Source organism: Chlorocebus sabaeus, chromosome 12 (assembly GCF_047675955.1).
Source record: "Chlorocebus sabaeus isolate Y175 chromosome 12, mChlSab1.0.hap1, whole genome shotgun sequence".
Taxonomy (NCBI): domain Eukaryota; kingdom Metazoa; phylum Chordata; class Mammalia; order Primates; family Cercopithecidae; genus Chlorocebus; species Chlorocebus sabaeus.
This window is the reverse complement of record NC_132915.1, coordinates 75,609,870-75,627,744: the sequence shown is the minus strand read 5'-3', so window position 1 is coordinate 75,627,744 and position 17,875 is coordinate 75,609,870. Positions and strand designations below refer to the sequence as shown.

The following is a 17,875-nucleotide window of genomic DNA, read 5'->3' as shown; positions in this document are numbered from 1 at the left end:
CAGCACTTTGGGAGGCCGAGGCAGGCAGATCACCTGAGGTCAGGAGTTCAAGACCAGCCTGGCCAACATGGTGAAACCCCGTCTCTACAAAAATACAAAAATTAGCTGGGCATGGGGGCGGGTACCTGTAATCCCAGCTACTCCAAAGGTTGAGGTGGAAGAATCACTTGAACCCAGGAGGTAGAGGCTGTAGTGAGCTGAGATCATGCCACTGCACTTCAGCCTGGGCAACAGAGCAAGACTCCATCTCAAAACAAAACAAAACAAAACAAAACAAACCTTTGGCATTATTTGGGTTCCTCCCTTGCAGATGCATTAACTTCTCAAGCACATAAAATATTGTTCAAAGAAAAAAAACTCATTTTACTAACAATTTACAACACAATTGTTTAAATGTCACATAGGTCACCATAATGGCAGCTTACCAGATTGAAGATGCCAGTAATATGTTAGTGTTGTTTGCGAGAAACTTCAATGGAGGCTCTGCAAGCAGTAGACAGGATAAAATTCCTCCACCAAAGCAGTGGAGCATAGCAGTAAACCAGCTTGAAATAGGATTCTTCCATGCCAGTGCAGCTGCTCCTGAAATGGTAAAGTAAAATATGGTCTGCAATCATTATATATTTATTAAACAAGCCCCAAACTACAAGTTGCACTAAACCAATAAACTTCTTAAATTCATAATTTTCAACAACTATTATTCATAGTTGTACCAATCACAATCATTAAAAACCATATCTTTTATTCTTTAAAGCAAGACTGGAAACATTTTGTTAATGGGTGATTTTTGGCACTTTGGCACCTTTAAAATATGCTGTTCTGTTTGGGCTGTCATTGCCAGTTTCCTAGTAATGGATTATTATAAACAATATTCTCACTTACTGTCTCCTTTCATCCCAAACCCTACAGTAAGTACTCCCAGACAGTATGTCAAAGTGATTAAATAAGAAAAATTTATAATCTTAAGTATATTAGAAAATAAAGAAGCTGAAATAAACAAACTAAGCTTTCAACATGACAGGTGAGAAACAGAGTAACAAAATAAACCTAAAGGTAAAAGGTTTCTTAGGAATATATATTTATACTACCTCAACATGAGTCTTAACTAATTACTTATTAATTGTAGAGGGAAATAGTAACTTCTGAGTGGGGGAAACCTTGCAGACACCACTGTAAATAACATCAAATGACTGCTGATATGATGCACTGAGAACACATCATCACTTCTGTGGTATCTCTTTTTTTTTTTTTTTTTTTTTTTTAAGACGGAGTCTCGCTCTGTTCCCAGGCTGGAGTGCAGTGGTGCGATCTTGGCTCACCACAACCTCCACCTCCTGAGTTCAAGCAATTCTCCTGCCTCAGCCTCCCGAGTAGCTGGGACTACAGGTGCCTGCCACCATGCCCAGCTAATTTTTGTATTTTTGGTAGAGACGGGGTTTCACTATGTTGGCCAGGCTGGTCTCGAACTCCTGACCTCGTGATCCACCCACCTCGGCCTCCCAAAGTGCTGGAATTATAAGCATGAGCCACTGAGCCCGGCCACTTCTATGGTATTTCTAACAAAAATATACAACCTGAACTAATTGAATCAGACAAACCCAAACTGAGGGCTCCTGAGAAAACAAAAACAAAAAATAAACAACAACAACTGGCTTATATTTTTTAAATGTCAAAAACACCCAAAAAAAGGCCAATAAAGCATTCTAGATATGAACAATGTCTCTAACTCAAATTGTATTTATTTATTTACTCAATTACTTATTTATTTATTTTTGAGACAGGGTCTCACTCTGTCGCCCAGGCTGGATGCAGTGGAGTGATCTCGGCTCACTGTAACCTCAGCATCCTGAATTCAAGCGAGTCTCGTGCCTCAGTCTCCCGAGCCGCTTGGATTACAGGCAGGTGCCACCATGTCAGGCTAATTTCTGTATTTTTAGTAGAGACAGGGTTCTGCCATGTTGGCCAGGCTGGTCTGGAACTCCTGGGCCTCAAGTGATTCACCCGCCTCAGCCTCCCAAAGTGCTGGGATTACAGGCCTGAGCCACCACACCTGGCTTCCAACTCAAATTATTTTATTTTTAATGTACTGGCATTTAGAAGAGAAAAAAAAAATTTCTCTGTCCTACATTAAGATGTTTGAAATATGCTATCAATAGAATGATTTTCCCCAAAATTCTTAGCAACATCTGTCACATTGAGACCTAAATCTAATTCCAAATATAAGATGTTTAAAATGCAAATAATTACATATGAACTTTAATATCAAAATACTTTCAGCCAGGCATGGTGGCTCACACCTGTAATCGCAACACTTTGGTTTGGGAGGCCGAGCTGGCAGGATTGCTTGAGTCCAGGAGGTCAAGACTAGCTTGAGCAACATAGCAAGACCCCCCATCTCTACAAAATATAAAAAATTAGCCAGGCTTGATAGTACACACCTGTAGTCCCAGCTACTCAGGAGGCTAAAGTGGAAGAATCACTTGAGCCCAGGAGTTCCAGGCTGCAGTGAGCCATGACAGTGCCAATGCACTCAGCCTGGACACCAGAGTGAGACCCTGTATCGAAAATAAATAAATAAATAAATACCTTCATCATGAAATGAAAGCTACAAAGAAAAATAAAGTCACGCTCTACTTCCATAAATGCACTTAAAATCACATCTACAAAATAATCCCAAATTCTGGCAAAATGAATCATTAGACTATGCTTAAAACAGTTTTATGAACTTACAGTTATAACAAAACTTAGAAATATATTTTGTTAATGCACTACATACATGACTTCTTTATTTTGTTGTACTCAGTCTATTTTAGTTCTAGAGTGTGTCCCTGTTTTTAAGAACTAGTTGCACTGTAGTTATTTTCAAAACAGTTGACATTCAACTTGCTAGTGGCTGACATAACTTCTAGAAAGAAGCATGGGAATGTTCTAGCCTTCTCAAAGCTTCAACTCTACATATTAAGTATTTTTAAATTGCATATTAGTTTACTTTTGATTTAGTCTTTCCCCTTTATAATCTTCTTTTTAAAAAGAGAGAAAAATGAACAACCCATATGCCTCAAGTATGCTTTTTCATCAAAATTATTTAAAAATAATAACGTAGGCAACAGAGGCTTACAGATTATCTATGACACAATTCAAGGAGTTTTAGATCAAGCTGGGGGGATGTTTTTGGTTTTTAAATTTTTTAAATTTTTTCAGGAACAGGGTCTCACTATGTTGGCCAGGCTGGTCTCAAACTCCTGGCCTCAAGTGATCCTCCTGCCTCAGCTCCCAAAGTGCTGGGATTATAGTGTGAGCCACTGCGCCCAGCCTTAGATCAAGTTTGAATCATAGTGGACCAGGTAGATCCACATACTCACCTTGTAGTTATTCCCCAGTTCCTTAATGAGTAATTAGAACAGACACACTTGGCAACTGACTCAATGCCCATATAGATTCTTTGATTTATGGCATAAGGATTAATATGGTAGAATGGATCACATAGAAGCCTCTAGAGATTCCTCTCCTCACCAACAAAGTAACCAAAAACAATACCACAGAAATTGGCACCAAAACCAAAGATGAAAAGGTGGCTATCACATTCCACTAACTTAACTGTTTGATCTAAATATAAGACAGATGGATCTTGGAGAATAGCTAGGAATTATAAACACAGAAAGGTCATGACTGTAATTGCAGCTAGTATTCAAGATGTAGTATTTTTATGGGGTCAAATCAACACAATTCTTACAACTTGGAAGCAAATGCTTTTTTCTTCCTATTAATTTGCAAAAAATCCCAGAAGCACTTTGTGCTTTGTTTAACCATTACAGTCCTGCTTCAGGTCTATGTTAACACTCTTGCTCTCTAAAACAGTCCAGAGATTTTGACCACATTGAGAGATCACACATCACACTGATCTGCACTGATGACATTATACTGGCTGGGTCTGATGAGTGGCAAGTAGCAAGTACTTTAGTTATCTTAATAAGATATATGCAAACCAGAAAGTAGGAAGTTCAAACCCTGCTCCTAGGTTTCTGTTCAGTCCGGAGATAGAAAACACTATTATTTAAATAGAACTCAGTAGGCATAAAATTGTTCACTAAGTTATTGAAAAGGCAAAAAGTAAATACTATGTTATCACAGAGTTCAGTTCCAGAAAGGAGTTACTACTCTGGGGGAGCAAAAAATAGACTGAAATTATTAAAATTTAGAAAGTTGGTAGAGGAACTCTTTAGAGCCCAAACTGAGACCCCTGTGGAGGAAACACTGCTCAGGTGGTGTTCTAGACAGCTCATTTATTACACAAATAAAATACTGAGTTTAAGTTCTTATCCCAAGCTACCTAGCCCATTACTGATACACTCTAAACTAGATGCAGGTCTCCTGACTTTATGAGCTCTTTCTACTACAACATACTCCCTGATTAATATTTTTTGACAGGTCACCCAAATATTCTAACTTTTCTTTCACTTAAAAAATATTAAATAAATTTAAGCAAAATTCTTTAAACTCACAGAAGTAAATTATGAACTGTCATTTCTGAAACATACTGGAGTCAAACCTGGCTTTCTTTTTTCTTTTTTTTTTTTTTAAGATAGGGTCTAGTTCTGTCACCCAGGCTGGAGTGCAGTGGCATGATCTCGGCTCACTACAAACCTCCACCTCCAAGTTCAAGCAATTCTTGTGCCTCAGCCTCCTGAGTAGCTGGGATTACAGGCGTGTGCCACCACGCCCTGTCAATTTTTGTATTTTTAGTAGAGGCAGGGTTTCACCATGTTGGCCAGGCTGGTCTCGAACTCCTGGACTCAAGAGATCCACCTGCCACAGCCTCCCAAAGTGCTGGGATTACAGGCATGAACCCCTGCACATGGCCTTTGGCGCTTCAAATCACGTAACAAAGGGGCAAAGTTTTGGGGAGGGTCATAAATGTTCTCTATTTATCTGCATATTGATTATGGGTGTGTTTGAAAATCCACTGAGCTGGACATTGATAACTTTTGCACTTTTCCTTGTTTTTACATGGAGATTCATAAAGACATTGCAAAACTGGGCTGCCACCACTGCTGCCACCCTTCCAGGATGCCCAGAACTGATAAATTCTAGACCTATAAACTTGCATCTCCCACAAATTAGAGGAAAGGAACAATGACAAACTTTATTCCAGGATTTAATTCATAGAAATGACAGAAATCATTGGAGAAAATAACCATGTCAAATGATACCTTATTGAGAAATTGCTAATTATCGAAACCAAGAATATTAAATGGGTATGCAAAGGTAAGGCACAGAATAGTAAGAAATTTTAGAATTAACCAGATCTGGAGTCAAGAACTAGCTAACTATATGACTTAAGGTTATTTTATCCCTTTAAACTATTCCTCTTCTATAAAATGAGTTAAATAATACCTACCTTACAGGAATGCATGAGGAATAGAATATACTGAAATGTTCTCCCAGTATCTAAAAGCAATCATGCCTACTATTACTGTGTAGAAGGCGCGGTGGCTCACGCCTGTAATCCCAGCACTTTGGGAGGCCGAGGCGGGTGGATCACAAGGTCAGGAGATCCAGACCGCGGTGAAACCCCGTCTCTACTAAAATACAAAAAATTAGCCGGGCGCGGTGGCGGGCGCCTATAGTCCCAGCTACTCAGGAGGCTGAGGCAGGAGAATGGCATGAACCCGGGAGGCGGAGCTTGCAGTGAGCCGAGATCGCGCCACTGCATTCCAGCCTGGGCGACAGAGCGAGACTCCGTCTAAAAAAAAAAAAAGAAAAAGAAAAGGTAGTGCAACCTTATGTGACACTATCAAAAATAAAGAAAAAGCACCAATAAGTCTCTTTAGGGCTATAACAGCATCTTTCATTGTGGTATCCTCAACATCTAATATAATGCCCAATACAGAGTTTCAATGAATATTTGCTAAAATTAATTATGCATGATTTGAGAGAGGCTAGCAGAATAGTCACATCAGAATTTAGAGTAAAACAATATATTTTGTGTGTAACAGAAATTACTGTAGTCAGGAAGTCTTATACAAAATGGTGGTTTGATGTGAATGTTGGATTGAAAATGTATTTATTTTAATGAAGACTTAAGAGACATTTAAAATGTAAGATAAGATAGATTAAAATTAATGATGTAAACTTCCCATTAAAATGGTTTCTTACTAGCAACCACCAAAACAGCATATTCCAACTTCCTAATAAAATGCCCAGGAGACAGAGAAAAGAAAAAACAGCACCAAGATGGCCGAATAGGAACAGCTCCAGCCTCCAGCTCCCAGTGTGAGTGACACAGAAGACGGGTGATTTCTGCATTTCCAACTGAGGTACCAGGTTCATCTCACTGGGGTGTGTTGGACTGTGGAGGCAGGACAGTGGGCGTAACCCAACAAGTGAGAGCCCAAGCAGGGGGAGGCATCGCCTCACCCGGGAAGCACAAGGGGGAAGGGAATTCCCTTCCCTAGCCAAGGGAAACCGTGACACACAACACCTGGAAAATCGGGTCGCTCCCACCCTAATACTACGCTCTACCAAGGGTCTTAGCAAAGGGCACACCAGGAGATTATATCCTACACCTGGCTCGGAGGGTCCGGCGCCCACGGAGCCTACCTCATTGCTAGCACAGCAGTCTGAGATCTAACTGCAAGGTGGCAGCGAGGCTGGGGGAGGGGCGCCCGCCATTAGTGAGGCTTAAGTAGGTAAACAAAGCCTCCAGGAAGCTGGAACTGGGTGGGGCCCACCAAAGCTCAAGGAGGCTGGCCTGCCTCTGTAGACTCCACCTCTGGGGACAGGGCATTGCCAAACAAAAGGCAACAGAAACCTCTGCAATTGTAAATGTCCCTGTCTGACACCTTTGAAAAGAGTAGTGGTTTTCCCAGCACGGAGTTTGAGATCTGAGAACGGACAGATTGTTGAGTCTCAGGACTCAAGTGGGTCCCGACCGCTGAGTAGCCTAACTGGGAGACATCCCCCACTAGTGGCAGACTCACACCTCACACCTCACATGGCCGGGTACACCTCTGAGACAAAGCTTCCAGAGGACCAATCAGACAGCAACATTTGCTGTTCAGCAATATTCACTCTTCTGCAGCCTCCGTTGCTGATACCCAGGCAAACAGGGTCTGGAGTGGACCTGGAGCAAACTCCAACAGACCTGCAGCTGAGGGTCCTGACTGTTAGAAGGAAAAATAACAAACAGAAAGGACATCCACACCAAAACCCCATCTGTATATCACAATCATCAAAGACCAAAGGTACATAAAACCACAAAGATGGGGAAAAAGCAGCACAGAAAAGCTGGAAATTCTAAAAATCACAGCACGTCTCCCCCTCCAAAGGAACACAGCTCCTTGCCAGCAGTGGAACAAAGCTGGACAGAGAATGACCTTGACGAGTTGAGAGAAGACGACTTCAAACAATCAAACTTCTCCGAGCTAAAGGAGGAATTATGAACCCAGCACAAAGAAACTACAAACCTTGAAAAAAGATTTGACGAATGGCTAACTAGAATAACCAATGCAGAGAAGTCCATAAACAAACTGATAGAGATGAAAACCATGACATGAGAATTACGTGACAAATGCACAAGCTTCAGTAACCCAATCGATCAACTGGAAGAAAGGGGATCAGTGACTGAAGATCAAATGAATGAAATGAAATGAGAAGAGAAGTTTAGAGAAAAAAGAGTAAAAATAAATGAACAAAGCCTCCAAGAAATATGGGACTATGTGAAAAGACCAAATCTACGCCTGATTGGTGTACCTGAAAGTGGCGGGGAGAATGGAACCAAGTTGGAAAACACTCTGCAGGATATCATCCAGGAGAATTTTCCCAAACTAGCAAGGCAGGCCAACATTCAAATTCAGGAAATACAGCGAACGGCACAAAGATACGCCTCGAGAAGAGCAACTCCAAGACACATAATTGTCAGATTCACCAAAGTTGAAATGAAGCAAAAAATGTTAAGGGCAGCCAGAGAGAAAGGTCGGGTTACCCACAAAGGGAAGCCCATCAGACTAACAGCAGATCTCTCAGCAGAAACCCTACAAGCCAAAAGAGAGTACGGGCCAATATTCAACATTCTTAAAGAAAAGAATTTTCAACCCAGAATTTCATATCCAGCCAAACTAAGTTTCGTGAGTGAAGGAGAAATCAAATCCTTTGCAGAGAAGCAAATGCTTAGAGATTTTGTCACCACCTGGCCTGCCCTACAAGAGCTCCTGAAGGAAGCACTAAACATGGAAAGGAACAACCGGTACCAGCCACTGCAAAAACATGCCAAAATGTAAAGACCATCGACGCTAGGAAGAAACTGCATCAATTAACGAGCAAAATAACCAGCTAACATCATGATGACAGGATCAAATTTACACATAACAATATTAACCTTAAATGTAAATGGGCTAAATGCTCCAATTAAAAGACACAGGTTGGCAAATTGGAAAAAGAGTCAAGACCCATCAATTTGCTGTATCCAGGAAACCCATCTCACGTGCAGACACACATAGGCTCAAAATAAAGGGATGGAAGAGGATTTACCAAGCAAATGAAGAGCAAAATAAAGCAGGGGTGGCAATGCTAGTCTCTGACAAAACAGACTTTAAACCAACAAAAATCAAAAGAGACAAACAAGGCCATTACATAATGGTAAAGGGATCAATTCAACAAGAAGAGCTAACTATCCTAAATATATATGCACCCAATACAGGAGCACCCAGATTCATAAAGCAAATCCTTAGAGACTTACAAAGAGACTTAGACTCCCACACAATAATACTGGGAGACTTTAACACCCCACTGTCAACATTAGACAGATCAATGAGACAGAAAGTTAACAAGGATATCCAGGGATTGAACTCAACTCTGCACCAAACAGACCTAATAGACATCTACAGAACTCTCCACCCCAAATCAACAGAATATACATTCTTCTCAGCACCACATCACACTTATTCCAAAATTGACCACATAGTTGGAAGTAAAGCACACCTCAGCAAATGTCAAAGAACAGAAATTAGAACAAACTGTCTCTCAGACCACAGTGCAATCAAACTAGAACTCAGGATTAAGAAACTCAATCAAAACCGCTCAACTACATGGAATCTGAACAACCTGCTCCTGAATGACTACTGGGCACGTAACAAAATGAAGGCAGAAATAAAGATGTTCTCTGAAACCAATGAGAACAAAGATACAACATACCAGAATTTGTGGGACACAATTAAAGCAGTGTGTAGCGGGAAATTTATAGCACTACATGCCCACAAGAGAAAGCAGGAAAGATCTAAAATTGACACCCTAACATCACAATTAAAAGAACTGGAGAAGCAAGAGCAAACACATTCAAAAGCTAGCAGAAGGCAAGAAATAACTAAGATCAGAGCAGAACTGAAGAAGACAGAGACACAAAAAACCCTTCAAAAAAAATCAATGAATCCAGGAGCTGGATTTTTTGAAAAGATCAACAAAATTGATAGACCACTAGCAAGACTAATAAAGAAGAAAAGAGAGAAGAATCAAATAGATTCAACAAAAAAATGATAAAGGGGATATCACCACCGACCCCAAAGCAATACAAACTACCATCAGAGAATACTATAAACACCTCTATGCCAATAAACTAGAAAACCTAGAAGAAATGGATAAATTCCTGGACACATACACTCTCCCAAGACTAAACCAGGAAGAAGCTGAATCCCTGAACAGACCAATAACAGACTCTGAAATTGAGGCAGTAATTAACAGCCTACCAACCAAAAAAAAGTCCAGGACCAGACTGATTCACAGCTGAATTCTACCAGAGGTACAAGGAGGAGCTGGTACCATTCCTTCTGAAATTATTCCAATCAATAGAAAAAGAGAAAATCCTCCCTAACTCATTTTATGATACCAACATCATCCTGATACCAAAGCCTGGCAGGGACACAACAAAAAAAGAGAATTTTAGACCAATATCCCTGACGAACATCGATGCAAAAATCCTCAATAAAATACTGGCAACCCGATTCCAGCAGCACATCAAAAAGCTTATCCACCATAATCAAGTGGGCTTCATTCCTGGGATGCAAGGCTGGTTCAACATACGCAAATCAATAAACGTAATCCATCATATAAACAGAACCAAAGACAAAAACTACATGATTATCTCAATAGATGCAGAGAAGGCCTCTGACAAAATTCAACAGCCCTTCATGCTAAAAACTCTCAATAAATTCGGTATTGATGGAACATATCTCAAAATAATAAGAGCTATTTATGACAAACCCACAGACAATATCATACTGAATGGGCAAAAACTGGAAGCATTCCCCTTGAAAACTGGCACAAGACAGGGATGCCCTCTCACCACTCTTATTCAACATAGTGTTGGAAGTTCTGGCCAGGGAAATCAGGCAAGAGAAAGAAATAAAGGGTATTCAGTTAGGAAAAGAGGAAGTCAAATTGTCCCTGTTTGCAAATGACATGAGGGTATATTTAGAAAACCCCATCATCTCAGCCCAAAATCTCCTTAAGCTGATAAGCAACTTCAGCAAAGTCTCAGGAAACAAAATCAATGTGCAAAAGTCACTAGCATTCTTATACACCAATAACAGACAGACAGAGAGCCAAATCATGAATGAACTCCCATTCACAATTGCTTCAAAGAGAATATAATACCTAGGAATCCAACTTACAAGGGATGTAAAGGACCTCTTCAAGAAGAACTACAAACCACTGCTCAACGAAATAAAAGAGGACACAAACAAATGGAAGAACATTCCATGCTCATGGATAGGAAGAATCAATATCGTGAAAATGGCCATACTGCCCAAGGTAATTTATAAATTCAATGCCATCCCCATTAAGCTACCAATGACTTTCTTCACAGAATTGGAAAAAACTGCTTTAAAGTTCATATGGAACCAAAAAAGAGCCCACATTGCCCAGACAGTCCCAAGTCAAAAGAACAACGCTGGAGGCATCACACTGCCTGACTTCAAACTATACTACAAGGCTACAGTAACCAAAACAGCACGGTACTGGTACCAAAGCAGAGATATAGACCAATGGAACACAACAGAGCTCTCAGAAATAATACCACACATCTAAACCATCTGATCTTTGACAAACCTGACAAAAACAAGAAATGGGGAAAGGATTCTCTATTTAATAAATGGTGCTGGGAAAACTAGCTAGCTATATGTAGAAAGCTGAAACTGGATCCCTTCCTTACACCTTATACAAAAATTAATTCAAGATGGATTAGAGACATAAATGTTAGACCTAAAACCATACAAACCCTAGAAGAAAACCAAGGCAATACCATTCAGGATATAGGCATGGGCAAGGACTTCACGTCTGAAACACCAAAAGCAACAGCAACAAAAGCCAAAATTGACAAATGGGATCTAATTAAACTAAAGAGCTTCTGCACAGCAAAAGAAACTACCATCAGAGTGAACAGACAACCTACAGAATGGGAGAAAATTTTTGCAATCTACTCATCTGACAAAGGGCTAATATCCAGAACCTACAAAGAACTCAAACAAATTTACAAGAAAAAAAAAAATCCATCAAAAAGTGGGGAAAGGATATGAACAGACACTTCTCAAAAGAAGACCTTTATGCAGCCAACAGACACATGAAAAAATGCTCATCATCACTAGCCATCAGAGAAATGCAAATCAAAACCACAATGAGATACCATCTCACACCAGTTAGAATGGCAATCATTAAAAAGTCAGGAAACAACAGGTGCTGGAGAGGATGTGGAGAAATAGGAACACTTTTACACTGTTGGTGGGAGGGTAAACTAGTTCAACCATTGTGGAAGACAGTGTGACGATTCATCAAGGATCTAGAACTAGAAATACCATTTGACCCAGCCGTCCCACTACTGGGTTATACCCAAAGGATTATAAATCATGCTACTATAAAGACACATGCACATGTATGTTTATTGCGGCACTATTCACAATAGCAAAGACTTGAAATCAACCCAAATGTCCATCAGTGACAGATTGGATTAAGAAAATGTGGCACATATACACCATGGAATACTATTCAGCCATAAAAAAAGGATGATTTCATGTCCTTTGTAGGGACATGGATGCAGCTGGAAACCATCATTCTGAGCAAACTATCACAAGAACAGAAAACCAAACACCGCATGTTCTCACTCATAGGTGGGAATTGAACAATGAGAACACTTGGACACAGGAAGGGGAACATCTCACACCAGGGCCTGTTGTGGGGTGGGGGGAGAGGGGAGCAATAGCATTAGGAGATATACCTAATGTAAATGACAAGTTAATGGGTGCAGCACACCAACATGGTACATGTATACATATGTAACAAACCTGCATGTTGTGCACATGTTCCCTAGAACTTAAAGTATAATAAAAAAGAAAAAACAAACAAACAAAAAAACTTACACTATTAGCCCAGACTGAAAACTATAGCCAATCACACGCCAGGGTTCAGGAGGATTCACATGTTTGTTCACAAGACAAATGGAGGTAAACAAAGAAAAAAATTAATCCCACTTGTTACATTACCTGATGTCTTTTATGTCTTTGCTTATGAAGCAAAAGTTACAGAGAAGGGTGGAGGAGTATTATCTTTCCTGGGATTTTAAAGCCTAAAACCTGAACCAAACAAAAATGGGATGCAGTCCTTCACACCTTAGGCAGAAAAGAGTTAATGCCCTTTCTCATTTTGCCTCCGGTGGCATTTTTTAAGATCTAGGCAGACAGTACAAATGATCCGATATAAATGGTGGGAAAGTAGGGAGTGAGGTACTGGCAGTGGTAGAGTACATACCAAAACAAAGTCTCAAGGAGTAACACGTCTGAGAGGGTAAAGATATGAAGAACTCCAGTAGCAGTATATATATGAATTATAGTTTACTGTAGGTGTGAGTTCTAGAGAATCAATCACTGAGGGGGGGGGACAGGAAAAAGTTGCCAATTAAGTAACGTATACATATTCTACATAAAAATCTAAAAGAAATGGTGTTGGAATAGGAGGAGTACACACATATTAGCTTCAGTTCTGAATATGAAAAAGGAATTCTGACCACATAAATAGAGAGTAATACAAGCTACTCACTCCATCTACTGACAGAGCCTGAACAAATGTATCTTATTCAAAATGAGTTAGAAGAAAAAAAGACATATATGGGGTGTAAAAAAATTACTATAGGACATAAAGTGATTAAGATCCAGAAGATTCAAGTGAAATAGATAACATTTAAGAATTAGCTACTGGAGAATCCAGAGAAATTTTCTACAATATAATGTAAACATTTACTCCAATAGATTTGGAAGTCTAAAAGAAACAGATGATTCCTGAGAGAGATATAAATTACCAAAACGACTTAAGTCTGGATTGGAAGAAAAATAAGATTTACCCATTAAAATATACCAAGAAACATAAAACTACATAGTTGAAGTCTACCAAATATCAAAGAACAAGCAATACCTATTAAATAAACCATCCCAAGTTTAAAAAATGGAAAGCTTCCCATTCTATTTTACAAAAACAGCATAACCTTGGGCCCAAACTGAGGGTCACACAATAAAATAACCTAATAGGCTCATTTCTATTATAAACATAAAAGCAAAAATTTTACATGAAGTACTGCCAAATCAAAATCCCTAATGAATTAAAATAATGTATCAAGTAGTTTAGTCCAAGAATATAAGGATGATTCATCATTTTTAAAAAATGTAATAATGTAATTCACTACGTTACATTTTTAAATGGGAAACACAATATGATCTCAATAGATTTTGAAAAAAAAAAATAGCACTTGATAAACTATGTCACCTTCACCAGATGGTGTAAAGATATAGGGATAATCCTAGAAAGTTGGGAATAAAGAAAAACTTCCTTAAAAGTGTCCCTCATAAAAACCTATAGCAAACATCACTCTTGAGAAAACTTTAAAAGCTTTCTCTTTAAATTCAGGAATATCAGGAGTAAGACAAAGTCACCCACTATCATTAGTATTCAACAAAACACACTTCAATATAAAGAGGCTAGAAAAAAAAATAGAACTTGGGTTCTTGGCTACAAGCAACAAAAACCAACAAACTTAAGCCATAAATAATTCATTGGAAGGATTTCAGTAGCTCACAGAAAAAAATAAATAAATAAAAATAAGAGGCTAATGAAAACAAAGAAGAACTAAGGACACTCCAGAGGTCTATGCAGGAGGGATGATCTTAGTAAAGGTCGAGAGCAGAACCAGTTCAGTGACCTTAGAGCCTACTCTGTTGAGACCACTGAGTTCCAACTGTTCTATCCAGCCATGATCACACTTGCAAAGGAACATCTATACAACAGAAAATACTGCAGATAGATTAAGAACCTATACTTTTTTAGAACTATAGAATTTTTTAAAAAAAAAGATCAAGGAGGAGTATTTTTATAACCTTAGGCCTGAGAAAGCCCTTCTTAAAATACACAAATCCCAATAGTGACATAGGAGAAAAAAATTAATAGATTTTTTATGAAAAAGTAAAAATATTATGAAATTGTTTAAACTTCTGCCATAAAAGACAATATAAACAAAGTTAAAAGATAGCAAGAGTTATGCAGAGAAAGGACTACAGACATAAACAGAATTAATATCCATGATCCACAAAGAGAGTCAACAGAAGACAACAGCCTACAGCCCAATAAGAAAATGGACAAAAAAAATCAAGCAATTTACAGGAAATACAAATGACCAATAAGAGGCACAAACTCATCAGTACCATGACAAATGTAAATGAAAAACTGTTTTCTGATCATCAGAATGGCAAGATATTGAAGACCAATAATAGAACTGTCAAAGGAAATGGGCAGTCTAACACACTTCAGGTAAAAGGCTAAACAGGTACACTGTTCACTCTTGCGTCTGAATTCTATCATTTTTACCTCTTTACAAGTACTGGTACTGTCTGATACTATATTAGTATTCAATAATCACGTGGTTCTCAATTTTTGGAATCTCAGGAGCCCTCTACATCCCTAAAAATTAGCAAACAGATTAATGGTTGCCAAGGATGGGGGACAGCTCACACAAAAGTGCAGGAAGGAATTTGGGGTGGGTGAGGAAACTGTTCAATATCCTGATTGTGATGGTGGTTAAATGACTGTATGTGTCTGTCCAAAAACACAGAACTTTGTATTAAAAATGGTGAATAGACTCTATGTAAATTATATCTTTTAAACAATCTGACTTAAATTTTTTGAGAATCCCAAAGGGTTTTGTTTATGTTGGTTACAAGTATCAACACTTAGCATCTTAGGAATTATAACTGAGAAAATTTTAAATAGTTGTGGAGGCTAAAGCAACTCCAACATCCGCCATGTTGACTTATGATTAACCCCAGTTCTGGGATTGCTTCTAAGATTTATATTTTATCTACTGTTCCTTGTGTAAAAGTATATACTTATCAATCTTGCCCTTAGGTCAAACAACCTTAACACTACTTCACTTACCATAAATTCTGCCCTTAAGCAACTGTCCTACACATCCCTGGTTGGGGGTTGGGGGTCGGGTAATGGGGGTGATCCACCATCTTCTTGGGGCCACCCAAGACATGGCTTCTGTTAAGTCCCTTTCAAAGGTTTCTTTCTGAGAAACTGAATTCCTCAGCCTCTCAGCTTCCTTAGCCTTTGCGGGTAGGACTGCATAGACCTGTCCACAATGCAACAATTGTTTTTCATGTTTTCATTTTTTAAAAAGTACATGTATTAAATGTTAACATAAATAATGTATTCTTCCAGCCTGGCCAACATGGCGAAACCCCGTCTCAACTACTAAAAATACAAAAATTAGCCGAACGTGGTGGCAGGCGACTATAATCTCAGCTACTCGGGAGGCTGAGGCAGGAGCATTGCTTGAACCCGGGAGGCAGAGGTTGCAGCAGGGAGCCAAGATCGCGCCACTGCGCTTCTGCCTGGGCGACAGAGAGGCTCTGTCTCAAAAACAATAATAATAATTATGATAATGTATTCCTTATGAAAAGTAACTTTTCTAAAACAAAAAACATTTAGTGAAAAGAATCACACTGTTGTACATTTTAACAAATGTCTGGCTTCAAATAGAAAACTGTTAGATTCTCATATCTACTTCCTTATGTTACAGTATCACAACTCAGCCTCTGGAAAACTCCACTGTACACTTTTGGAAAAATGAGAGTGACAAAGATAACGTCTGCATATTATTATAAAAGTAATTTTAAACTGGTAGTGTCAGAGAATCCCATGGGTCCCTGGACCACAATTTGAACATCTGATTTAGCCTATACAAAAAAAAAATTTTTTAATCAAATTCTGAACATGTAGTAGCAACAAAACTTTTTTTTCAAATCAAGGAAATAATATCTTATGCAGATAATGTGTTCTACTTTAATACAGTAATACCATCCTTACCCAGGTCAAAATTTGTATCAATGATTTAAACTGAGCTACAAACTTCAACGTAAATGAAAAATATTTCTGAGGTCTAAGGAGTTTTTAAAACCAGTAAGCAGTCCATAAAAAAGGTACAGCATCATCCTCCAGACCTCACTCATCAACTATCTGTAGGGCAAGGCGACGAAAGACAGCAAGAACACAAAGAAAGTAGGCAAAGAAACGCCTGACCTCAAAGAAAGAAGAGGTCCATACAACTAAAAGGACAGCAGAATTACTACAAAAATAAAGCAGTATTAGAGCAAACGCACCCTGGTGTAAAATCCAATAAAATACAACTACTGTCCCTTGATCGCATTGCTGAAAGAACTCAAAATGCTGTTTCAAGGATATATCCCCGTTCTGCAGATAGTCAAACTGTGCCAGGTAACTCTTACTTGTACTGTGTTCGTAGTGACTGTGAAAAGGGGAACGCACTCGCTTCTCACATGCTAGGCAGGATGTCAGGACACTGCGTGAAGGGGAATCCTGGTCTGGCTACAGGAGGCTTTTTGTTTCAGTGCTTGTACAACTTTCGTAACTGGAGAGTAGTCCGCAACTATCTATTACTCCAAGAGACTAAGTCAGAAACCTGCTGTCTCCTCACGTGACTTTCAAACACTGTGCGAGCGAGTAGCGGTACCTCCACGAGGCCGCGCAAGCCCTGGGCTGGCGCAGGTAACTATGGTTCCGAAACGCGGCGGCGGCTTCTGTCAGTCCTGGGACTTCTGCCGGCGGTTGGCAGGGTCGACCCCGCTCGTCCCGGCTGCGGGATCGCGGACCCCAGGTCACGCCTCCTTTGACAAGTACTAGAGCCTCCGTCCTCCCCGGCCCGTTTCCCCATCTGCACTCAGGAAGTCGGACCTACCGGCCCTTGGCGCCCCTCCAACTCTACCATCGAACTGTCTGGGCTAGCGGCCACTCAGCCGCCCACCCGACTTAGACGGGCCTCGCCGTCAGGGGCACTCCGAGGGGCCCGGCCCGCGGCGCCCCGCACTCACCCGGCTGACGTTTCACCGCCATCACTGACACTAGATAGTGCGCGATGTCAAAAAAGGGAAACATAGACGTGCGGGAGAAGGCCAAAGCCAAGTCGTCCCATGGAGAGTCCATAACGACCACCGACCGCGGCAACCGAAGCAGCCGCGGCGACTGGTCCCCCGCGCGCGCGCACAGTGAAGGGTAGCAGAGCGGACAGCCACAGCCGGCCGCACCTCCGAGCCGGCTCCGGCTCTGCGCGTGCGCCCTGGCGCCGAGGGCGGGGCGGGGCGGGGCCGCTCGTCGCGGGAGCCGCAGGCTCACAGACGCCAGGCGGGTGGGCGGGGCGAGCGGGTTCCCGGCAGCTGCAGCAGGCTTGGCCTCGGTTCTCCTAATAAGGGTCCAGCGTCTTCCGCATCCTGGGCGCGGCGCAGGACCTGAAGAGCATGCAAATGAACGAAACACGGTCCTCAAGGGG

General features: G+C 40.4%; 1 protein-coding gene across 2 annotated transcripts in view; it reads right to left on the bottom strand.

Moving 5' to 3' along the window:
• Window positions 1–17,665, bottom strand: part of TMEM38B (transmembrane protein 38B) — an 84,559-nt gene extending 66,894 nt beyond the window's left edge. Inside the window, exons 1-3 of one of the 2 annotated variants that reach the window (XM_037983249.2) lie at window positions 17,421–17,492; window positions 2,439–2,555; window positions 426–582 (exon numbers count right to left, since the gene is read on the bottom strand). In XM_037983249.2, coding sequence (XP_037839177.2) covers window positions 426–532 — 107 coding nt within the window. In that variant the 5' untranslated portion in view covers window positions 533–582; window positions 2,439–2,555; window positions 17,421–17,492. Of the gene's footprint in view, window positions 1–425; window positions 583–2,438; window positions 2,556–17,420 lie in introns of both variants that reach the window. The other variant, XM_007968515.3, reaches the window with a different exon arrangement.
• Window positions 17,666–17,875: the final 210 nt, after the last annotated feature.